The sequence below is a fragment of the Haliotis rubra genome, unplaced genomic scaffold, assembly GCF_003918875.1.
Source record: "Haliotis rubra isolate DU_JTF1 unplaced genomic scaffold, ASM391887v1 Scf740, whole genome shotgun sequence".
In the NCBI taxonomy this organism is placed as follows: domain Eukaryota; kingdom Metazoa; phylum Mollusca; class Gastropoda; order Lepetellida; family Haliotidae; genus Haliotis; species Haliotis rubra.
Genome location: NW_025767458.1, coordinates 137,676 through 164,303, shown reverse-complemented (window position 1 = coordinate 164,303; position 26,628 = coordinate 137,676). Strand labels below are relative to the sequence as shown.

The 26,628-nt window shown below is 42.3% G+C and overlaps 1 protein-coding gene across 1 annotated transcript in view; it reads right to left on the bottom strand.

Annotated features, from left to right (window-relative positions):
- LOC124259899 (transmembrane protein FAM155A-like) overlaps window positions 1-24,970 on the bottom strand; it is a 135,605-nt gene extending 110,635 nt beyond the window's left edge. The window contains exon 1 of the mRNA XM_046694126.1: window positions 24,034-24,970. Coding sequence (XP_046550082.1) covers window positions 24,034-24,591 — 558 coding nt within the window. The 5' untranslated portion in view covers window positions 24,592-24,970. The remainder of the gene's footprint in view (window positions 1-24,033) is intronic.
- Between the last annotated feature and the right edge of the window lie 1,658 nt (window positions 24,971-26,628).

Here is a 26,628-nt window from a genome sequence, read left to right as displayed (position 1 = left end):
ATGGAACCAGCGATCAGTCAGACATGATATTGGTTCCAAGCCATGCTTAAATATCAAAGATTATAAATTAATAGTGAGTGAGTGAGTGAGTTTAGTTTTAAGCCGCACTCAGCAATATTCCAGCTATATGGCGGCGGTCTGTAAATAATAGAGTCTGGACCAGACAATCCAGTGATCAACTGCATGAGCATCGACCTGCGCAATTGGGAACCGATGAGATGTGTCAACCAAGCCAGCGAGCCTGACCACCCGATCCCCTTAGTTGCCTCTTATGACAAGCATAGGTTACTGAGGGCTCATTCTAACCCGGATCTTCACAGGTCTATAAATTAGGCCAAATAAAAAAATGTTGTGGTTCCGATTACACCTCTTTCAAATTTAGGGTAGGTAGGTAGGTAGGAATTCTTCTTTATTTTACATTTTTTTTAGAAGTAAATTATGAACTTATAACACATTTATCAATGTATAATAGTTTATTCAATCAAGCTTGCGGCCATCATGTCGACTTTCTCTATAAGAATGACCGATGTCCATTTGTGCCTGGCAAAAACAATGGTAGCTGAAAGCTTATTTTATTCAAACCTCCTAAAAAACTGGGGCGGCACCAGAATTCAAGGGTCGGTCGTGTAATCGGAACCACAACATTTTTTTTCTTTTCTTAATATATCCTATGGCAACAACATCACAACAAGCATCAGGCTTCCTCCATGTTTCATGCCCCCTTAGCTTGGCACTGAGTTTGTTTGTCACAAGCTGCAATATCTCAGGTGCATGATGGCCGTGAGTTCAAAATAAATGTAGAGCGGTCATCAAGTGATTGACATCATGAGCATCAACTAAGCTGTAACTAAAATTACACAATGCTAGGATATATTTCTTTGGGTTAAATAATAGTATTCTGTATTATATTTTACTGACGACTGCGTCAGAATTCGTCCCGTTACATTATTGTGCATGTTTGAACTTGATCGCCGGGAAACGTGTGCACAGCTGATTGCTATTTCCGGCTCAGATACACATGGTAATCTTAATCCCTGCAAATAATACAATGCCCAGCAAAACATCTTAGAACTTAAAAGATAAATAATCTTGTCTAGTGATGTTTAATTGCAAATTTGATGTCTCTACTGACAAAGTTCACGCGAAGTGATACGATGTTGTTTTCTTACCCCTGGAAAAAAGTTTGACGAAAGCGTAACCCATGGATAAGACGACCCCCTTCTACAGACTGCTTTTTTTGGTCCTCAAAATTCAGCTTATAGACGGTCATATACGGTATGCAATTGGGATACGATGACAGGCATCAACTCTTATTATGATCCAATACCCGCTCTTCAAACAGTTCAAAATTAACATGGAGGTGTTCGGTAAGATAAATATGTTGTCCACTTGTCAACCCATGTCCCCCTTGTGAGCAGTGAACAACTTATTTTGTCCTTTTCCATCAAAATATGCCAACAGTGTAACTTAGTATGTTAGTATAACTTACACCAGTAATGTCACATACTGAATAGCGTATCATCTCCAGAGTGAGAGAAACACATGGCACCATTATCGGCGATAAATGGCTCATAAACACATAGAAAAGCTCTCATTGATGCATAAATAAAAAAATGCTTTGATTGCATGGGATATTCTAAGTTTCAATGATATGATGATGGTGATGGTGATGATGATGGTGATGAAGAAGATGATGATGATTACGGTGATGATGATGATGACGATGATGATGAGGAGGAGGAGGAGTTATAACAATAATACAAAATATATTCAAGACAATGTTGGAATTGTTATCAAGGTAAGTAACACTGGTGGCAACAAGTGCCATCCGTTTTCATCTACGGCGCCACAATTTGCATCATTCATATGTACAGGAACCCTCTCACTGTTGGTTTGAATCCAAGATTCACCCAGACTATGATTCTGGGATTGTGTGCACCACTACCGTGTTTCTTGTATAAAGTGAACTTCTAAGATCTGCATCACCTTGGCCTCCCATCACAACGCTGAAAGGCTGTGATACAACTTATGGACATTTCAGAGCAGTGCTAAGCCAAACTCACTCACTCAGTACCAATATCAAATGTCATGGGCAATAATTATCACTAGATGTACCGGTTGTAAACCAACCACACAGTGAATGAGTGAGTAAGTTTAGTTTTATGCCGCTTTTAGCAATATTCCAGCAATATAACGATGGGGGGACACCAGAAATGGACTTCACACATTGTACCCATGTGGGTAATGTATAAATGTAACATTTGTTATATTTGGATAAAACTCAGTGCACAGTAAATATACTCATGCCAATAATGGTTGTCACCCCCCCTCCAATTAAAAAAATTGAAGGGGGTAAGAACTATTATTGGCATGAGTACATTTGAACTATAAATGTTCAGATATAACACAATTTGAAAACATATACTTAAATGCAATTTTTAAACAATAAATTTTGTTTATTCATAACTCATGACTGGATCTGTTTGTGGTTATCTTTTTATTTATGTATTATTATTGAAATTACACATATTGTCTGCCAGTCATCTGCTGGTTATTAATCATCAGCTGTTGCCATGCCACACGTAATGCTACAAACTAGCATACAAAGGAAACAATTATCAGTTTAAACCATAATTACTACGTCATATAAAGAGTAGGGTGAACAGTGTACTGTGGTATTAGTAGAACCACTGTATTTTGCCTTTGGTTCAGTATACCGTAATGCAATCCAAAAATTCGGTATTTTCTTTTTTCGTACCAACATTTTATTTACCTTTTAATACCTTTTCTAAAATGTCTAGAAATCAAATCATTTTGTAAAAATGTATGCAATTCTTTTCTACTCTATTTTATATCTCATATACCAACATGAACCAAACCAAACCTACATGTTGTTATTGCTTAGGCCCCCAAAAAACAAATATGACTGTTTCCGGTTACCCAACCGACCCTATCCTCAAAAAAGAGACATAAAATTGACCCACCTACCCTATTTTTAAAAAGCATGCAATACGAAACGGAAACATTTTTTGGGGAGCCTTAATCCCTGTTGATGTATATAAGTCTGTTCTGTGCTGCAGTACTTCACTCTTGCTTGACAACTGTGTAAAAATCTATACCGAAACGTCGCATCATATATAATAGAGAAGTTGTCATCCACAAAGTATCTGACTTTGCTAAGAACCAAAGGCCTTGTACCGTTTCACACCTAATAATTAGTAGTAATGACTAGTAGTCACAACCCCTAGTGTACAGTACACAACCCTGTGCACTTAAAAGAACCCACGAATCCGCTGGTATATGACCAGATGGTGGCCACATGAATATGTGCAAACACCTAGTTGCGGGTACAGCAACGTGCAGTGAACTTGGACAAAGTACTGTGACTATGTGTCCCAGTCCACCCAACTGTGAATGGGTACCTCGTTAGAATGAGAAAGCCACATTAACTCACTGCAAGAGTTGTATACTCCCCAGGGAGTTGAGATTGATAATATGATGTGCCGTTGAGATTGACATCCAATGATCGGAGGAAAAAATACCAGCGCCTTAAGCATGCAATAGTTGCCTGGATATGTGCGCTATATAAATATCCTACAATAATAATAATGGAAAAAGTGTCCCTTTACGCTGTCCTTGGAACTCATGGTTGATCTAGACTTGCCACTTATAGGGATATAATTACTGTACACTATGAAGGCTCATCATTCTAACCTGGAACCAGGCTACTGAAGTGAAAGAAAGGAGCCTGTAAATTGAATATGCTTTGGTAACTTCAAACAGCAGAATATCTGCTCAGATCTGAGTAAATTTGAACCACTGGAGGGTACAGTACTTAGATAAATTCAGTCCAGGCATAATTAGATAGATGCCTTTAACATAAGGAAGCATACACCGAAAGAACCGAGCACAGGGACACAAGAAGTGGATGAAGACCCCAGCATATACTAATTACACACATTAGGAATTGGAATAATCAGAGTGGTTCGATACAACATACAGCAACACTGTTCCATGGACAGATCTACTCAGGGTTAGAACATCCAAGCAAGATAATTCCGTAGTCGGCAAAATGGACTACTACAGATACTGTTCTGCCCTTCGTTCCCTGACTTACATCCACTTATACGCCTTCCGCCATATTAGGCCAGTCCCCATGGCAACCAGAAATGGCATTCCCAATATTTTCTTGTGAATGGCCAGCAGTTCTGAAGACAGAGAGGAGCCAGTGAGACAGAAGGGCAGAGGCTGCCCAGTGCTCCTGGGAGAGTCCACATATATCACAGCTTAGGCCTAATTGTTCGGTGTTATTGGCAGGCATGCCTACCGAGAAAGCCTTCCCCTGTCATTCTGCGTTGCATTCTCCATGCCAGCAAATTAACCAAAATATTTTTGTATGTATTTTTTAGACCATGATTTCATACATTCAGATTTTCTGTAGATATTTGGAATGTTAATGGATAGACAGGTTCTATGACTGTGAGAATTCGATTTTCTGTTATAAATATGGTCTAGCACTGCTGTGTGTGTTTCTATTCATTATTCAATCTTTAGATTCTCTTGCAAAATGGTTAATAGGCCTATGATGTTTTCATGTGGATTATTTTATATGAACGATTCCAGTGGTATGTTGGTCAAAAACAGCTGCTCATGAAGAGATATTTTGTTTAATGCCACAGTGGCTTGTGTAAAGTCATGTAGACATCAGACATAGACCCCAGGAATCACATGTTCAGCCAATAAATACCGACATATCTGATATGATGTCTCTGTTCACATGCTCTTGCTTAAAATATCCTTCTCAGACGAAGGCTTAGGTGCATACTGATGATAGGGAAAGGGGTAGACTTGCAGAAGTCTCTAAGGTAAACATAAATACTGTAAATGATGAATTAGAGACCGGGGTACTGTCTGCTTATCTTGACTTGCCTCTTCGAAGGATAGAATTACTATATATCTGTGGGCTCAGAACTCAGTACAGCTTTGGAGCAAGGCTAGGAAAGGGGTTGAGAGAAGATAGGGAGAAAGAGAGAGAGAGGAGAGAGAGGGAGAGAGAGTCAGGGAGCGAAAGAGGAAAGAGAAAGAGAGAGACAGAGAGAGAGAGAGGATAGTGTGAGAGAGAGAGAGAGAGAGAGAGAGAGAGAGAGAGAGAGAGAGAGAGAGAGAGAGAGAGAGAGAGAGAGAGAGAGAGAGAGAGAGAGAGAGAGAGAGAGAGAGAGAGAGAGAGAGAGAGAGATGGCGGGAGAGAGGGAGACAGAGAGAAATAGATAAGGGGAGAGACAAAAAGAGAGAGGGCTTCAGAGAATGTTACAGTGCCAGTGATGAAGCTTTACTGTATCTCCGTCTTTATAGGTGCATTGAACATGATGACTCGAATGTTAAACCTAAGTCACCTGATCCCAGTGGTAGTACAACCTCCTGGACTAGTATGTCTGTACCTACATGTGTTTGGTCCTTGTTAGCCTCTCCTGTCAATTACTGTCAATGACTATGACTGAATACTATAAAATATATTACACCCCACCCCCAATCCCCTTTATGTTTAAGGAACTGACACTTATTAGGATCATGAAAATCATAAGGGTGGGGTGGGAAGGAGAAAAGTTTAAATTAAAAAAAAACAACACTATATTTGTGGGGGTTAGAATATGACACAGTTTCATTTTTTTAAAATTTTCTATTTGAGAAATTTTAACAATTTGTATTCACTGGAAATATTTTAGGTCATCAAATGATTTAACATGCTATGATTCAAGGGATAGGCAATAATGAAAACTCTATAAAGCAAAGTAAGATAAAACAGTAGCGCCACATAACGCCAGTCTCGTGTAATAAGGTGTAATAACACTTGACCTGGGCCTCCTTTCACAAAGCGCTAAGGTGATGGTAAGTCACTAAGGTAAGTTAAGTGCAATGTAAAGAATGGGAGTTATGGTTAATGAACTTAATCTTAGTAAAGGGTGCTTCGTGAAAGGAGTCCTAGTTCTGCAGACCGCCTCCGTGGTGTAGTGGTTAGAGCATCCGCCCGGAGAGCGGAAGGTCGCGGGTTCGATCCCCGACCGCGTCATACCAAAAGACGTTAAAATATGGTACTTGTTGGTCCCTGCCTGGCGCTCGGCATTAATGGGTACAACAAGGACTGGTCGGCTCGGAGTCAGTATAATGTGTGTGAGTGGGGTATTCATGCTTCACTGCGGCATGGTATCTCAGTGGGCTAGCACTATAAAACCAGCTTAAGTCTGGGCTAGAACAAGCAGCTGCACATACACATACACACGCATGCACGTCGTCATATGAGCGAAATATTATCAAGCATGACCTTCAAACCCAATTTCATCTCACCTCACCTCACCTCACCTCACCCTCACCTAGTTCTGCAACATGTAAGGGAATCAGAAAATCATTTTGGGTTATGTTTTAAGTAAAATGGACGGCACAAGCAAATTGTTTCCCATAATTTTTAGTAAATTATCTGGCATGCCAAGCTTTATATTTCCCAACAGAATGCATTATTCTAATCTAAAGATCACTTCATGATCATGTCATGTCATGTGTGGAGAGGGCTTATTTAAGTTGGATAACTTGTGCCCAATCCGTTTCTTAATTGAATAAATATGTTTCAATCATCATGTCTTTCCAGGTAAATATACATCCGGGTCTTGTTATCAAGCTACATTTTGCACGAAGTTGACTTACGTTCTGCGGTGTATCTTCATAAAGTCTCGTCGAGCAACTTTCTTAATTTGCCATATTGGAATATTCACCACTTCCTGGGGCCGCTATAACTTGTATCAACTGGGAATAAACTTTCGTTTGAAAAACGCCCGGTGTCACTTCCGGTTAGTCGAAGCACCGGGGAAAATGATGTATATATTTGCATATTAGTTAGTTCCGGTTACAGGGACGCCAAGGATATCAATAACGAAAGTCTTGCATATCGTTTTTTGCATATTAATTCATTTTAAACTGATTAAACTGATTCATCTCCTTTTACAACTCAGAGACATCATTACTCGCGATCGGACCGTGTCGCTATCATCCAGAACTGTGTAATGATCTCACGCATGCTAAATATTGATCTCGATGTTTAGTCCCAGGCTTAATAGCATCACAGGCTTTAGAAATTATTTCGTAATCAAACCACGGCACATTACTAACCTATGCTAGCGCGACCGTGACACGCTGCGGGCGGCCAGACACGCCTGAATGTAACCCAATCGGTCTTTGGTCCAGCACTTGAAAGTTGCTCAGATGTGCCCAGTCTGTTGTCGATCCTGCGATATCGCTCTTGCACAGTGGAAATATTTACAATCTCGAGGAATAAATTGATGAAAACATGTGAGGCTTTAGGTGATGCATAAGAACCTAATTCTATAAATAAGTAAGTAAGTAAGTAAGTAAGTAAGTCTCGAGGAATAAATTGATGAAAACATGTGAGGCTTTAGGTGATGCATAAGAACCTAATTCTATAAATAAGTAAGTAAGTAAGTAAGTAAGGAAGGAAGTAAGTAAAGAAAGTAAGTAGGAAAGAAAGAAGAAAGATAGATACGGCACATCGTATTTTTCAATCTCAACTCCCTGGGGAACATACAACTCCAGCCATTTAGGCGCACCAAGTTAATGTGGATATATATTGGATCCTGGCCTTTTGGCAACAAAGGTTCCTCATTTTGACCAGAGTAGGATGCATGGTAAGCTCTTCAAATGTTTAAGAATTGATCGCCAATGGCAAAACCTCTATGTCCATCCAAACATCCTAACACAGGGCCAGGCAAGGTGTACTGAATATAATCACGAAGGTCCTTATCATCAAAAGTCCAGTTCACCGAACCTTCAAAGATACAGTTTACACGTGATGTTGCCAAGGAGACCAACAGCTTTGTTGGTGATAAATTCGATTTATTCTTATTTATCAAGGCCATGTGACAGGGTAGTTATTAAAGGCTTCAAATGTCAATGTAATATTTTAAAATGTGTTCACATGTGCTAGGGCTTTTGTTACGTGTTGTGGTGGTGGTAACAGGATTCTGTTTTTGTATTGTGTACTTCACGAGGTTTTGGTGGAGTAGTCTAGTGGTTAAAGCGTTCACCCGTCACGCCAAACGCTCGGGTTCGATTTCCCACATGGCCACGATGACCGAGGCCCATATTTGGTGTCCAACGTCGTGATATTGCTGGATTATGGCTAAAAGCGGCGATAACCCATACCCGCTTCACAATCTTGATCACGAATTGCATTATTCCTCTTGTACTCCTGTCATCGTATCCCAATTGCGCAGATTGATGCTCATGCTGTTGATCGCTGGATTGTCTAGTCCAGACTCGATTATTTACAGACCGTCGTCATATAGCTGGAATATTGCTGAGTGCGGCGTAAAACTAAACTCACTCACTCACTGTACGGTTGTACAAGGGTACCTTTCAGTAGTGTTTTGGGAACGGTTGGGAATAATGCTATGACCGCTATGACTGAGGTTGTAATAAACTGATGGAAGGCATAGAAGTCCCATCAGAATGAAAGTCTTATATCGACTGACTGATAACAAGTTTAAGTGAGTGAGTGAGTGAGTGAGTTAATATTTAACGTCACAAGTTTAAGCATATACCAACAATGTGGAAGACTGTGTGTGGCAACAACCACCTGCCATGACAGAGTAAGGGTAGTCATATGGAAACGTGGGTGTGCTTTATCGTCTTTGGTGGAGAAGGATGAGCGAGTGAGTGAGTGAGTGAGCTTAGTTTATGCCGCACTCTGCATATTCCAGTTATATGGCGGCGGTCTGTAAATAATCGAGTCTGAACCAGACAATCCAGTGATCAACAGCACAAGCATCGATCTACGTAACTGAGATACGATGACGTGTCAACCAAGTCAGCGAGCCTAACCACCCCATCCTGTCGCCTCTTCCGACAAGCATGGGTTACTGAAGATTCTAGCCAAGATTTTCACGGTTTGGCGGCGAAGAGCACGATTAGGGTGGGCTGACAAGTGGTTAAAGCGTTTACTTGTTTACCCCAAATCCGGGTTCGATTCGCGACATAGATACAATAAAATTAAAATGCCCGAAGCCCATCTTCAGCTTTCCTTGTCGTGACATAACGGGAAACATGCTACATGCGGCGCCAATTAATTCATTCTTTAAATCAGTGAGTGAAAAAGTTATTCCCTAAAAACTCGAGATTTCCCACTATCGATGTTGGACTTTATACCAACGACCATCGGTGACGTCGAAATTATATAAATTGATGTACCAAGGCATTTCCGACACATATTTGTGGATGATGTGATTTCTCGTAATTGTCAAGTATCTACATTTCTGTAGTTGGTTCTCTCCTTTGTTACAACGCCTTGACGAGCGCGGCCCTAATACGATCCCGTTACCATCAGGTTACAGGAATCACTTCATCATAAAACAGCTTTAATTGATGTCAAACATCCCGACAATGAGGCCGACAAAACGGGACTTTCACCAACACTGTAAACGGTCGCACATTCTCTTGATAAATCCTTTTAAAGATACATTCATTCTAATTATAGATCCGTTTACGAGGCTGGAAATAACTGCAAAATGAAAGCAAAGGTGTAAGGTGACAGCTGAGAGATAGAGTGGTCGCCCTTGATCGATAGTACATAAAGAATCAGACTGTATTACCTGGATGTGCTTCAATATTACCTCGACACAATCTCGACACAATCTCGACACAAATGAGCCGGGGGAATCAGATATTGAACACTGCACGTGGTTGTCGTGTAGGATACCCGATCTACTTGAGGCTGATTCTTCCTCAAGATGACGAACCACGCTGTTCATATACCACAGTAAGGTCATAAGCAGCACTCTCGTTATAACAACGCCGTTTGTAGTACCCTCGCTATAACCATGATGCTGGTAATACCATCGATGAAACAATTTTGTTTGTGTTACTTTGACTTCGATAACATCGTTAACTTTACCTTTTATACAAAGTAGTTAGAAATACCCTCGCTATAACAACGTGAAATATTCATTGGATGTAAATCAATGAAAACCCATTAATCAACATTACTCTTGATTAAAAACGGTCAGCAATACCTTTGGTGTTACAACGTTGTCCGCAATAACCCCGTTATAGCATCTGTTACAAATGCCAAAACGAATGATATCGCGGTCATATTTGATATCCTGTCTACAGCTCCATGCCTAAGCTGTCTCAAAGTACTAGACCTCAGTATTTCCCCCTTCCGCCTAGCCCTTTCTGCAATGCCAAAGCCCTAAATGAAGCAAGTCTTGATTTCCTCACTTTTTCAATTTAAATTTAAATATTCATTTCTATTAAAATAATATATATTTTAAGAGTCAATCTATCCCACACTGTCTACGACCCGTGAAGATCCCGGTTAGAATTGATCTTCAGCAACCCATGCTTGTAAGAAGGGACTAACGGGATCGGGTGGTCAGGCTCACTGACTTGGTTGACACATGTCATCATATTCCAGTTGCGTAGATCGATGCTCATGTTGTTGATCACTGGATTGTCTGGTCCAGACTCCAGTATTTACAGACCGTCGCCATATAGCTGGAATATTGGTGAGTGTGGAGTTAAGCAACAACCAACCAACTGTACCGTCAAGTGTGAACCTTACAGGCCATAGATATTTCACAGTTCGTCACATCGTGCACGACTATACAATAAAATGTATATGAACATATGTTCGTCCTCTGGTCTATTTAATGTTTCAGTTGTTTACATACATTGTATTTAGATAAACACTTCGTGGAAACGTTATCATTCACCAGAAAAATTTGTATTTGTGTATTTCCCCCTAGTTTACCATACTTTTACAGAACACATGTCGAGATCGAAGCCTTACTGATAACTAGGGAATAGTCACTTTCATGTGTACAGACATTTTGGAATTGTAGCTGCTCTGATCTCAGAATGAAGGGAATGTCTGAGGGGAATAGTCCAATCACGTGATATGCAAGTTAGTCATTTACAGTGATTAAGACATCAACGATTCTACAATTTATCACCCAAAACTGTGTTCCACTGGAGATATTGCTTGTGTGAGAACAAACGATATCTCCTAGGGGATATCGTTTTGATAGTAGATTTTGTACAGTGCCCTGACAATATATGATGTCATTCAACTTGATGACGTCACAATGCTATGACATCGATGCACTGCAAGTCTAATGGCAGTACAGTGTTCTGATATGTTCATTTTTCATTCAAAATTAATGAAGAGTGTGTTTTTATGATAAATAGATTCTCGCCCCAGTGTCTTCTGATATCAAATATATCAACACTCGTTGATAAATGCGAACATATCCTCGACAACACTCGGATATTTGTAACTTTATCAACTCGTGGTGATATAATTGATATCTGAAGACACTTGGGTGAGTTTCTCTATATATCAATTATCTTTTCTACTAAGATGCCGCTAATACTACATCGATTATCCGGTGTCAAATATCTCCGTTGGATTATCATTCATCATCCTGAGATAACATTGGCAAATCTAGGAAGGTTAATCATAAATAAAAGGTACACTGTTCCGTTAAATTGGATAATGACAATGATAAACATAATACCTGTTTTCATTTACATGGAATGAATGAATGAATGAATGAATGAATGAATGGATGGATGGATGAATGGATGAATGAATGAATGAATGAATGGATGGATGGATGGATGGATGGATGGATGGATGGATGGATGGATGGATGGATGGATGGATGAATGAATGAATGAATGGATGAATGGCTGGATGAATGAATGAATGGATGGATGGATGGATGGATGAATGAATGAATGGATGAATGGATGGATGAATGAATGAATGAATGGATGGATGGATGGATGGATGGATGGATGGATGGATGAATGAATGAATGAGCTTCACCAATTAATGCAATTGGAATCTACACTGTGACTTCGGCGTATTGGCGAAAGCTTTAACGCCTTGGCTAGTCAATCGCACGATTTCACCAGAAGAACGTTTGTTGTTGATTATCAATATGATTATCAATAATAATCTCTTTCAGGGAAAACGGTATTTTGGGATAGTGAATCAATAAGCCAAACCTTATTTAGTACTTGTAAACCACGGGCCTTCTGTACAAACGAAATGCAAGTTAGTTGTAATCGGCAGAGACAATAACAAGTTTTATCTACAGCATTTATGACATAATTGCTGTTGAGATGTAGTATTTGTGTTCCAACAGCATAGAAATGAGTATGGTTTTACGTCGTTTTAGCAATATTCCAGCAATATCTGGGCGGGGGACACCAGAAATGGGCTTCACACATTGTACCAATGTGAAGTATCGACCTCGGGCCTTCGGCGTGATGAGCGAACGCTTAGGCCACTAGGCTACCCAACCGCCCCAACAGCATAAGAATAAAACAAGTACTTTACAGTACCGATATTGATACTTTGGTCCTGCTATGACAGTACCGTACTAAACTTAAAAAATTGTGGAAAGATGTATAATTTAGGTGTATGTTTTTTCAGATTTTTTTTAGATAATCCCTATATTAATTTCCGATATGATGTAAGTTCGGTCTTGATGATGTTTAAAAATGAAGGTATATGCAAAAGGCGACAACGTTCAGTCTAAGTATAGGGAACTAAGCCGACTGGTTCACTCCGACAGCCTTCGAATATATTCATATGAAAATTCTTGTTTGTCTTATGTGAACGCTAACATCCGACACCTTGTCATATTTGCAGCCGGCAATGACAAGTCATGGCGGCCATCGTGAGAGAGCAGCTTTGCCTCACCGGTAAAGCAGCACTCGATCTGTTTACAAATAAGAGGATCTCGTCAACAGGTTAATCTTCTTCACCACCTTGGCCCGGCTTCACGGTACGACAGGTGTTAGCTAACGCACGCGCCACGAGCCGCGACTGCACGTGAGCCAAGCCAGCTGGGCTTCAAATGGCAGATCGGAATTAGGGGGTCGAAGGAGACCATTGAGGGGTGAGGCCGTGGAGGGGGTGATAGGGAGGGGGTCCAGCTGGAGAAACACCGACGCCCCCAGTTCCATCAACATGTTGTAGTGCCTGCCTGGAAGGTTAAAACTCCACACATCGTCAGTTCCATCAACATCCTCTTGTACCTGCCTGGAAGGCTAAAACTCCACACATCGTCAGTTCCATCAACATGCTCTTGTACCTGCCTGGAGGGTTGAAGCTGTACACCTTGTGTACGGGAGAAACTCTACATGTTTGTTCCCCCTCTGACACGATAGGGGCGGTGGGATAGCCCAGTGGTTAAAGCGTTCGCTTGTCACGCGGAATACCCGGATTCGATTCCCCACATGGGTAGAACGTGTGAAGCACTTTTCTGGTGTCCCCTGCCGTGATATTGTTGGAATATTGCTAAAAGCGGCATAAAACCACACTCACACTCACTCTGACACGATAACACATGTATGTCTCCTGTGTCTGTCGACTGATCCGGTTCATTCTGGTGTGGTCCAAGTTATCTGATCCTCGTGCAGTCAATGCATCTGTACATTTATAATAGTCGACTCCTTTACGATTGATGTATAGCTGATTACGGTGTGGACAGGAAGTAATTTATTTAATCAGGCATTATTCATACCTCGACGCATCAGATTATTTGATCTTCATTTGAACTGGTCCCAAGAGCCGTGTCCCCCCCGTGCTCACTCCCCTCCCTCTCACAGTTCTCGGAACAATTTTTACTGTTAGCGAGTTGTCCCTTCCCATCTTCCTAAACCCCAACAAAAACACCCAGCTCCTCATAAAACACAACACAAAAAAACCCAAAACTAAAACACCCAACTAAAAACATTAACCCCTATGTGTTTTCCATGCATTATCCTACGAAGTACCAACTGCCAATGACCTTCATAATACCCCATTCAGCATTAACGGAAACATTTGGTTGAATAGCTCATTCTTTCCTTGGAGATTACGCATAGCGTTATCGAACACAGTGAACTCTCTCAAAGTTGAAATACAACGAACGCTTCGTGCATGTTTCTGATCTGGAGGAAACAGATTCTCAACAAGTGGAACACGACCTCATTTATCAGCAACATCTTCTCCTGTGTTTTCAGCCATCGCCCCTTCACCCTTTCTGCCCTCGCGATCCCGGTTGTCATGGTGATATAAACAAGATCAGATAACTCTCCCCATGACGTATCGACTTCCGGTCCCTTGTTAAGTAACCGGCCGCAGTTGTATATCTTAACCTGAGACATCAGCTCTCCGTGTTTGTTTAATGTTGATGATCGTAGCCAATCAAACACCACGAAACACGATCGTTTATGTAATCACGCCGTCGTAAAATGGATAAAGTATTTATTTCCGTTACCATTGATAATGCTGGACTGAAGGAACCTTCCTAGGAATGCTAATAATCTAGACGTTGAATGTATCGAGGGTTCCTTATCCTTTTATAAAGGCAGTTTGTGTGACTTAATTAACAGGAATGGGACTGGTTCGTGGTGATTACTTGAGGAAAACATTGTTTAGATGATATAAAAGCAGATATTTTACTCATTCTTCAAATTCTCCACACAAAAAGAACCTGACCCCCCCCAATTTTGGGGATGGTCCTAGAAAAGAAAGAGACGTTCGTCTTTCCCGAGTCCTGTGTGAGTCGTGAACTGAGGGCTCGCTGGAAAGGTAACCACCCCTGTCTACGGCGGTTTTGAAACGGTTTGTAGTCACTGATGGCGTCTGTCCAACAACAACCAGCCTGTCTGTGGCCTGAGCCTTATTTCACTGCATGCTGTCACGACTTTGTCGAAGAACAACCCGTTAATCAGTGAAAGATACGCAACAGCGTCTGGCTTGCCCCAACCCAATGACAAGGTTTCTTGTACTTCGACTCAGACTGTATCTGAACCACTGAATCTTAATGCAAGTCAAAACTCGTCATCACACCCCCCACACACCCCACCACCATCGTCATCATCATCATCAGATGGGAACTACAGACATACCATGGTATCTGGTGTGATGGCGCTCTATTCTGTAGCTACTTCGTTGTGGTCAAGTTGTAACCCCCAAAATTTTGTCATTACACAAGTCACGTGATACAGGACCATTTTTAAGGCAGATGGTTACTGGAGACAGAGATAATTTCTCTTCATCACACACGGCACCAATTAGACCGATTCTGAAAGTAACATCCACCATTGAGCATATAGAATACATAGTAATTTCTCCAGTTTATCATTTTTTCCGAACGTTAATTTCACGTGAAATTAACTTATCATTATATATACCTAGTTTGTTACCTAAACTGGTTTTGATTAAATTAAACGCATGATATCGCAGTCAGGGCGCAGGAACCTAGTATTCCTTGCAGCAGTCGATGTGTGAGAAGAGTTCTTGTGCGGGGACATTCACACCAGACCCCCAGTTCCGGAGGAACACAGTTACCCGTTCCACTACACTTAATCATAATCACGTGCTCTCTGAGCGAGTAGCGTTCGTAAACATCTGAAGAGTTTTTAAAGCACATCCACCCAGTAATGAAAACTGACCACTATTTGAAATATTTAGTGCTGTCATTTTTATCACCATGACTTAAAGTTATTTTGTGTACAGATATTTTCCAGTAGGCGACATTTGCTGCGGAACTGGGGTTGATGTGTTCAGCTTCCTGTGCTCGGAAAATTGGCAGGATAAGTTAGCCGGAATTTGTGTTTTTATTGTAGTTTAAAGGCCAGGCTGTACCCATGTGTACATGGAATGGCTGTTGAAAGCCTGGATGATTTAAAAAATATAACGTTACAATAGAAGTCTATGGGAAAACATTTGGTTTTGTGTAACCTCTACGTTGACCACACATACATAACAACCTGGGACTTTAACTGACATTTACAGGAGGGGGTGATAGTTAACAGCAAATTTAGCACCGCCAACCGTTGTGGTTCCAATACCAAGGTCACTGACCGGCTCTGTCGAATTACAAATACAATTAGCTGTCTTTACAACCACCAGGGTGCTTAAATGTTTCTCTGTTCCCGTTGTGCCGGGACGGACCACATGGTGGGAAGACTAGATTGTTTAGCTGTTGTAGTTCTTCATGATAACCAGGGGCCTGAATAAGAACAAATATTCAGCATTGTAGGGCGTAATTATTTTTTTCAAGAAGCTTAGATTAAACTTGACTGCTTATTTCCATCTGCTATCACACAGAACACAGTGAGTGAGACCAAGGTTCAGGCCTGAATCTCCCCACTCACAGGGGCTCCTTTTCAATTTAAATGGGTTTATTTGTTACTGTCAAATTATATATATTCAGGGACTAAGCGTTAATCTAAAGACTTTTGTACAATGATGAATCCGGGAAGGAAAGCCAGCTGTTTCACCTGTACCCTTGTATTCACTTGTACTTGCTTGTATAGCGTGGGCTAAGCATCACGTGGTGGATGATACAACGGCAATCAAACTATGATGAAATAATTATCAACATTGTCACAAACTACGCTTGTAACGATCTCGCTCATAACGAACTATCGGATAAAACGAACTGTTTTGAATCTATACCTAGTATATATTTTAGTCGAAGTTTGTACAACGAATTATGGTTATAACGAAGTAAAAGTAGTGGACCCTTTGAGTTCGTTATAACTATGTTCGTGATGAGGTGAGGTGAGGTGAAATTGGGTTTAACGTCGTGCTTGAGAATATTTCGCTCATATGACGACGTGCATGCGTGTGTATGTGTATGTGCGGATGCTTGTTCTAGCCCAGACTGAAGCTGGTTTTATAGTGCTAGCCCACTGAGATACCATACCGCAGTGAAGCATGAATATCCCACTCAGCCACATTATACTGACTCCGAGCCGACCAGTCCTTGTTGTACCCATAAATGCCGAGCGCCAGGCAGGGACCAACAAGTACCATATTTTAACGTCTTTTGGTACGACGCGGTCGGGGATCGAACCCGCGACCTTCCGCTCTCCGGGCGGACGCTCTAACCACTACACCACGGAGGCGGTCAGTGATGATGTATTATGAAGGGATGTGACGTTTTGTTAACAGATGAAGGATTCTCAAATAAGTGTAATATGCATTTGAGTTCATAAGCGGGTGAGTTTAATGATGAATTAAGTAACTGACATAAAACTTAAATTCTCCTCAAATATGCCTCAGTCAGAAGAGGCTAGGAGTGTGTTTACACTTAAATGACCACGCCCTCTCTTGAACCAGCATCAGCAATAACATCCTCATCTACTTCACCCACCGCTCCGCAGTATCACGATGTAGACTAACGCTTAGTCCCTGAATATATATAATTTTGATAGTAACAAATAACCCATTTAAACTGAAAAGGAGTTGGGAGATTTAGGGGACCCGAACCTGGGGAAATCTCGACTTGCTTCATCTAGGGCTTTAGTTTTGCAGGGAGGGCTAGGCAGTGGGGGAAATAATGTGGTTCAGCGACTGTGAGATGGACTATATCACGATTTTACATCATTCGCCTATCTGCACGGCAGCTAAAGCTGTGGAGTTGCTCATCAACTCGTTCAGGTGTTGGGTTACTTCACGTCGGAGCTCCATATACATGAGGGTACTGAACCAGTGAAATAAGTAAAGCTGTCTTGAAGAAATGTAGCTTAATAGCGCCGTATCTAACAGGGCTGTAGCTTAACTGCGTCGTGTCTAATAGAGCTGTAGCTTAATGGCGCCGTGTCTAATAGAGCTGTAGCTTAATAGCGCCGTGTCTAATAGAGCTGTAGCTTAATAGCGCCGTGTCTAATAGAGCTGTAGCTTAATAGCGCCGTATCTAACAGGGCTGTAGCTTAACTGCGTCGTGTCTAATAGAGCTGTAGCTTAATAGCGCCGTATCTAACAGGGCTGTAGCTTAACTGCGTCGTGTCTAATAGAGCTGTAGCTTAATGGCGCCGTGTCTAATAGAGCTGTAGCTTAACTGTCGTGTCTAATAGAGCTGTAGCTTAATAGCGCCGTATCTAATAGGGCTGTAGCTTAACTAGCGCCGTGTCTAATAGAGCTGTAGCTTAATAGCGCCGTGTCTAATAGAGCTGTAGCTTAACTGCGTCGTGTCTAATAGAGCTGTAGCTAAATAGCACCGTGTCTAATAGAGCTGTAGCTTAATAGCGCCGTGTCTAATAGAGCTGTAGCTTAATAGCGCCGTGTCTAATAGAGCTGTAGCTTAATAGCGCCGTGTCTAATAGAGCTGTAGCTTAATAGCGCCGTGTCTAATAGAGCTGTAGCTTAACATCGTTGTCTTAAAAGAGCTATAGGTTAATGATCATCTTGTCTGAACAGAACCGCAGCTTAAAGATAGTCGTGTCAGAATAGAACTGTAGCTTAAAGATCGTCGTTTGGTAATATAATTGCAGCTATAAGACCGTCGTGTCTAAACAGAACTGCAGCTATAAGATCGTCGTGTCTAAACAGAACTGCACCTAAACGATTGTCGTTTCTGAACAGAACTGTAGCCTAATAATCGTCGTGTTTAAACAAAAGTGCAGCTTATATTTCGTCGTGTCTAAACAGAACTGCAGCTTAAAGATCGTCGTGTCTAAACAAAACTGCAGCTTAAAGATCGTAGTGTCTAAACAAAACTGCAGCTTAAAGATCGTAGTGTCTAAACAGAATTGCATCTTAATGATTGTCGTGTCTAAAGAGAACTGCAGCTGAACGATTGTCGTTTCTGAACAGAACTTTAACTTAAAGATCGCTGAGTCTGAATAGACCTGTACACGGGACACGGAACATTACCAGAGGTACAATACTGACTCAAGTAAGAACAGACTCGAGGCGTCAGATATTAATGGAGACATGACATGAAATATTACTTGGCATGAAACAAGAGAAATTACTTGGCATTGTGTGTCATGCGACCAGCATTGAAGGCATCTATTCCAGCATGGGATTCACATAGGATATCTGTAACACACCTGGCATGACATACACGACCCTCGCCCTGAATAAACCGTGGACATAAAACGTAAAAAAGATGCAGTACAAACACCAAGCAACATATGCATGTGAGCACAAACAACGTTTCCAAGTTTGGAATCCAGTAATGGTATTTCGGGCGATGTTCCAGGTTTCGGAGTGACTTTACCACTGGCGAAACCCCCACCAGCACGTGTATGGTGCAGGCAAACCGAGGTACGTCATCGGGATGAACGAGGATTCGAACCCACAATCGTAGATTTCTGCATGCAGGGTTTGCAACTCTGCCATTTAATACTGCATCTTGAAATACATGCACCCATGAAGCAAGTCTACTGCCGTCTTAGTGGTTATCCATGTAGCCAGCGACAACGCATGGGTCGTTATCTGTCGCCTGCAGCAGTTAACGACGATATATAACCATGCAATTTATTTAAGTCAAAAATCAAAATAACGTTGCTCTCTTTAACCAAGTGAATCTGCCTGCTATTGCTCAGGATTGGCGTCAGGTCTCCACATCACGACAAACTACGCCGTCAGTAGCTGTTTCCCGCTGTCACCGACGTTGCTGGGAGTATCCAGTGACTCCTCCACACGCAACATAGACATCAAGTTGTATCGCCAGTTACATTGTAACCATATAACAGCAGTACAATTACGTGTAACGATAACTAGTTAATGAACATTTCCCAAACGGCATGGCAGATCATCTTTTTCAGTTCCGATAATATTGATGCTGTAAAATAACATGGGACCTGTCACGGTTGAATTATTTCATCATCTTAGTTCGGCACAATAACATTGCTATGTTACAACTTAATCTAACAATAATCAGGATTATATGTGTGACATTATTGTAACGATACATGCTTACAATATATTGTCGTAATAACGGCAGGAAGACAATTGTAGCATTAATGTAACAATATCTTGCTAAAATGTAATTTTATAATAAGGTTAGCTGTTTACAATGTAACGCTATCATAATGAAGTTGATACAACGTTACAATCTAACATTGATGTGATCACTTGTTACACAGTGTTACTCATTACGACACTTTTCCTCGTTACACTGTAACACCACAACGATAACTTGTCACAATATTACAGTATTAAGATGTATTGTTACAATGTAACATTATTAAGATATGTTAATACTATATAACATTATTAAAATGTGTCGTTACAATGTAACATTATTTATATGTGTTACAATATAACATTATTAAGATGCATTGTTACAATGTAATATTATCAAGATGTGTTGTTACCATGTAACATTATTAAGACGTGTTGGGCAATGTAACATTATTAAGATGTGTTACAATATAACGTTATTTAGATGTGTTGTTACAATGTAACATCATAACGATGTGTTATTACAATATAACATTATTAAGATGTCTTGTCAGTTTATATCATTATTAAGATGTCTTACAGGGTATAATAATGCTACAATGTACCTAGTTGAATGAAAAAATAATGTTACCATATCTTATTTTGCCACAGATTATTACAATGTAACATTTTGTTACAAATTATTATAGTGTAACATTATTATGTTTTGACAATTTATCTCGTTGCAATGTAAAAACATTGCTACCAAAAAGAGGGGTTCAGTTCCATTAAATAAGGGTTCAGTTCCATTTAAGAAGGGTTCAGTTCCATTAAAGAGGGGTTCAATTCCATTAAAGAGGGGTTCAGTTCCATTAAAGAGGGGTTCAATTCCATTAAAGAGGGGTTCAGTTCCATTAAATAAGGGTTCAATTCCACGAAAACATTACCTGAACGGAAACATGTAGACTGCTCGACTGAACCATCCATTGTATTAATACAAGTCTAAGTAATACAACATATTATTAACTGTACACTTTGGTGAACATTGCATTATATAATAGACCACCACTACTCATAATTAAATTGTGATGAAATGCTGGATTCCATTTACAATGGCTGCAAACAATGTTTGATAATGTGTTCTAACCAATATCGACTGATATGGAAGAGGTAGAATGGTTTCCACTGTTGTGGAGGAGATGGGGGTAGTTTCATTGTTGTGGAGGAGATGGTGGGGAGTTTGATTGTTGTGGAGGAGGTTCATGGGATTCATGAGGTTGGATATGGAGAGGTTCGACCGTTGTGGAGGATATGGAGGGGTTCCACTGTTGTGGAGGATATGGAGGGGTTCCACTGTTGTGGAGGATATGGAGGGGTTCCACTGTTGTGGAAGTGGCAGGAGTCGACTGGTGTGGAGAAGATGGAGGATTCAGGAGGTAGGATATGGAGGTGCTCCACTGTTGTAAAGGAGGTGGAGGAATTTGACTGTTGTGGAGGAGGTGGAGGTGTTCCACTGTTGTGAAGGAGGTTGAGAAGTTTGACTGTTGTGCAGAAGATTGATGGGTTTGACTGTTGTGGAGGAGATGGAGGGGTTCCACGGTTGTGGAGGATATGGAGGGGTTCAGCTGTTGTGGAGGAAATAGACGGCTTCGGCTGATGTGGGAGAGATGGATGGGTTTGACTGTTGTGGAGTGGATGGAGGGGTTCCATTCTTGTGCAGAAGATTGATGGGTTTGACTGTTGTGGAGGAGATAGAGGGGTTTGACTGTTGTGGAGGAGATGGAGGGGTTTGACTTGTGGAGGAGATGGAGGGGTTCGGCTGTTACGGAGAAGATGGAGGGGTTTGACTGTTGTGGAGAAGATTGATGGGTTTGACTGTTGTGAAGGAGATGGAGGGGTTCGGCTGTTGTGGAGGAGATGGAGAGATTTGACTGTTGTGGAGGAGATGGAGGGGTTCGGCTGTTGTGGAGGAGATGGAGGGTTTGTCTGTTGTGGAGGAGATGGAGGGTTTGACTGTTGTGGAGGAGATGGAGGGGTTCGGCTGTTGTGGAGGAGATGGAGGGTTTGACTGTTGTGGAGAAGATTGATGGGTTTGACTGTTGTGAAGGAGATGGAGGGGTTCGGCTGTTGTGGAGGAGATGGAGAGATTTGACTGTTGTGGAGGAGGTGGAGGGGTTCCACTGTCCACAGTTGTGGAGGAGATGGATGGGTTCCACTCTTGTGCAGAAGATTGATGGGTTTGAGTGTTGTGGAGGAGATGGAGGGGTTCCACAGTTGTGGAGGAGATGGAGGTGCTCCACTGTTATGGAGGGGTTCCACAGTTGTGGAGGAGATGGAAGTGCTCCACTGTTGTGGAGGAGATGGAGGGGTTCCACTGTTGTGGAGGAGATGGAGGGGTTCCACAGTTGTGGAGGAGATGGAGGTGCTCCACTGTTGTGGAGGAGATGGAGGGGTTCCACTGTTGTGGAGGAGATGGGTACAAGCGGGGTAGGGAAAACAATGCAGTTCAATAACTGTGAGACAGATAACTCGAATTGTTGTGTGGATAATACAGAGGTTGACATAAATGTTCTCCTCAAGGGGAGTTCAACTGGTGTCGAGGGTGGTGGTGGTGGTTCGGGTGGTGGGGGCGATCATTGGGATTCGAAACTTCGGTGGGTAAGCAGTCACAGAGCAAATGGACGCTTCTCTTTGATCCGGTGAAGGGTCAAGGCCGATCGTCAAATGGAATAGAATATGATTACAATAGGTCCGAATATACGAACCAGCGCAGTTAGGGCCTTCATTTCCTGCAATTATAAAAACAGGCAATCGATGTACAGATTGGCCGTGGAGGCGTGGGACTCTGCAGACATCTGGTAAGGCGACAGCACCCTCATCTCCAGGGTCGACGTCACCAGCACAGACATATCACTGTAGTTCAGTATCGGCTCATTCGGTACTTGGACAGTAATTACGGTCTCCCGTCTATAATCGTATATGAGAAGGAGAATCTCGTCCTCCTTGCCCTTATCATAAGTAGGTGCAACTGATTCTTATGACTGGATATAAATATACTGGAATATGTTTTTTGTATACTGGCATGTTTTTAATACGATGGAACCAATCAGGTCATGAAGGAAGGTTTCAATACCAAGAGACAACATTCCGTGGAACTGTGGTTTGATCCTAATGTCCAGTGTAAGATGTTTCTCGAAAGGTCTTCAAATAGTCTATGTCCATTTGTATATAGATATCGGCTAACCAATAACAATATGTCCCCTCTGACGTCATCCAATGGCTACTGTAGTGTATGTATCAGTTTGATAATCCTGATTCATATGATGACAGCATAAATTACGACGCGCGTGAACCGGTTCCGCTTTAAGAGGACCGTGTTACATCGAGGTAATGTGTTACTCCGCTGCTCAAATAGATCGGTTTCCTTTGCCAGGTCTATGATAAATTGGTTATTTGGTCTGACCATTGTCCGAGCACTCGGACCGGTGTGGAAGAGCTGGGCACGTGATTCACATAACGCGAGGTTGTCAAGCAATATCGCTGTTATAAACAAGACAAGACGGGAAGATAGTCCAAATAACACTGAACATAGAAGGAGTTAATACGTCGTACGTGCCTCACAATAATACATTGGCATGTGCTAGAATATATACGTTCCTACACTTGTTCTACAGCTATGACTCTAACTGAACCAGTTTTTGTTGTTTTTGACGAATGCCAACATTATTTAGTCACACTTCGCCAGCTGCAGAGTACATTTGAATATTGTCAATAGTTCGAGTGATGATTAAACGGGAATTACCATTCCGCTAGTTTGATTGCTTCCTGTGTGGGGAAGAACATTTGAGGAATACAAACATAAAATCAAGATGGCTCCTCGTGATAAGAGCAACAGGTGATGGTGAAATATAACCACTAGCTGTGGTCTATGTAATATATAGCCTCTGAAATGAAACATGCACAGGAATAGTTTCCAGCAGGGCTTGGTTTGTGACCTTTAACTGTGTCAGTGAAGGTCACACAACATGAGCCAATCGCTCCCAGTCTGTCGTAAACTCCTCACACAGCCCCCAGTGTCTTCAAGCGACACCTACCCGGAAAAACTGTCATCGGAAAGAAAATATGTAATAAATAATATGACCATAAGGAATATTCGAAAACACAGCTGACGTAAAAGATCAACAGGTTGTTGAAAACCATGAGGAATCGTGTCTGTCACGACCACTGGACTGAAAACGCCTTGTCACAGTTTGGTCATGGTGTAAAATGTATATAAATTATCTTACCTTACAATGCGTACAATTCCATTTGACCGAATAGCGGTCCGTACAATCCATCCGTTCTAAAATGTCCTGAAAGCCGCTTATGCTATGTTCAACCTCCAGGTCTATGGCTAGAAGTCTGTCCAAACAATTAGTACACTCCGACATGGAGCCGGCGACTTTGCAGGGGTTCTCCCTATTGGAAGCGCTAATAAGGGAATATATAGGATACGAGGAACACAATTTTAGCCGTATGTTTCTTCGGCGTATCATTTTCGTTCTCGCCTTAACTTGCTTGTCACAAATCTGTCTGTTTAGATCTGTCGTGAGGCTAAGGCACGGGTAGAGGGTTGAGGAAACGGACGCATTATCAAGATAGTACCCCAGATAGGAGCACGTGCTCGCTAGGACGGACCCACGCGCAATACTCTCCAGGGTCACGAGAAGAAACACTAACACAGCAGGCCAATACCGTGTGCGTCGACCCCGTAGGCACTGTAGGCGTCCACCGAAGCCCCACGGGAGGGGGGGCAAACTGCGATATAACTGCTTACTGTTCCCATTCCCTAGAAGATCTGGCATATTTCATTGAAGGTACACGGAAGGGGAACAAGTGCACAAAATCTCGAAATAAACATGAACAATCTTTAATTGAGCAATCCCGTCGCTCAAAGACACTCATCCAATTTCGATTGTTGCCCAATGGTATTGCCTACTGAGCAGGAGGACTGAAGCGGGGTGTCTAGCTGTCACCTCGCCTCCACAGTGCCAACTGGCGCTTTTAGCTTGTGTCGTCTGCTCTTACTTCCAACCCACGTCGGAATATTTCACACACCGCATAATTCTCACAACTTGATCAACTTGTCACGGGGTTTTATAGCTGGGTTTTCTCCACATACTGCAGGTAACTCCAAGGCCCTGCTGAACATCGTCTGCTCACAAGACGCGGCTGTCCGAAACCCAGCGCCATCTTGATCAAAAGCTTTCAGACGAAATACGCATGCCCAAAGCCAATTGGCTCATTTCGGTGGCAGAGCCGAGGCGGCCGACCACTTGTAGCTGTTTCGCGAGTAGATGTAGCGAGTACTGCCGGGGTCTTATTATGCGGCGCAGACCAGTGACTGTTCCACCGCTCAACCCTCCCTGCTACTGGCATAAGCGACCGTTGGCTACTGGCACATCACCCCTCCTATCCACAGATCGAACTGCGACCCGCAATCACTGACATGGTCTGTTCCAAAACCTCTGGTCGATAGACCCTGTCTTCGACGCTATAGGAAATACTGTTAATTTTGTTCACACTGGTGCACGTTCTGTGAACGCAGGGATAACACTATGCAGTATTGATTTTCTATATTGAAGACCCAACTTTGCTACCGTGATCTGGAGGAACTACAAAACTATGGGAGACTTTTTCATCTGATCATTACAAGGCTAGCTATCTCCATCACCGTGCTTGTCTTCGTTGTACGTCCACGCTGGTGGCGTGCTTGTCCGGTGTGCATGACACGGCACCAGACCTTCACTACCAGGGAGTCTGTTGGCTGACGAGGACGCATGCTGCTTTTGTCGTCTTGAAAACAGCTGACATGAAAAAAAGCGTCATTAAAGAGAGATGGCTGGGGTCGAGGCGCGGACGCCGAGCGTGGGGGAAGATTTTACTGCTCACGTGCGGTGGGAAGGGATGATGCTTTGCTAGGTTACCTGGGGGAGAGAATCGGGGTAGGCGATTATGACGAAGGAGGTGACTTCAGGTAGGGAGATAGCAGTATTCATATCTGTGGGTGATGAATGGGAGAAAACAGTGTTATCATTGGTATGTGGAAGTAAGGACTGTTATCCTTGTGAGTTGGGTGTGGAGGCAAGGACTGTTATCCTTGTGAGTTGGTCGTGGAGGTAAGGGCTGTTATCCTTGTGAGTTGGGTGTGGAGGCAAGGACTGTTATCCTTGTGAGTTGGGCGTGGAGGTAAGGGCTGTTATCCTTGTTGAGGCATTGTTATCCTTGTGAGTTGGGCGTGGAGGTAAGGGCTGTTATCCTTGTGAGTTGGGTGTGGAGGCATGGACTGTTATCCTTGTGAGTTGGGCGTGGAGGTAAGGACTGTTATCACTGGTAAGTTGGGTGTGGAGGCAAAGGCTGTTATCCTTGTGAGTTGGGAGTGGAAGTAAGGACTGTAATCACTGGTAAGTGGGGTGTGGGGGCAAGGACTGTTATCCTTGTGAGTTGGGTGTGGAAGTAAGGACTGTAATCACTGGTAAGTGGGGTGTGGGGGCAAGGACTGTTATCCTTGTGAGTTGGGTGTGGAGGCAAGGACTGTTATCCTTGTGAGTTAGGTGTGGAAGCAAGGAGTCTTATCCTTGTGAGTTGGGTGTGGAAGCAAGGAGTGTTATCCTTGTGAGTTGGGTGTGGCGGCAAGGACTGTTATCGTTGTGAGTTGGGTGTGGCGGCAAGGAGTGTTATCCTTATGAGTTGGGTGTGGAAGCGAGGACTGTTATCCTTGTGGGTTTGGTGTGGAAGCGAGGACTGTTATCGTTGTGAGTTGGGTGTGGAAGCGAGGACTGTTATCGTTGTGAGTTGGGTGTGGAAGCGAGGACTGTTATCGTTGTGAGTTGGGTGTGGAA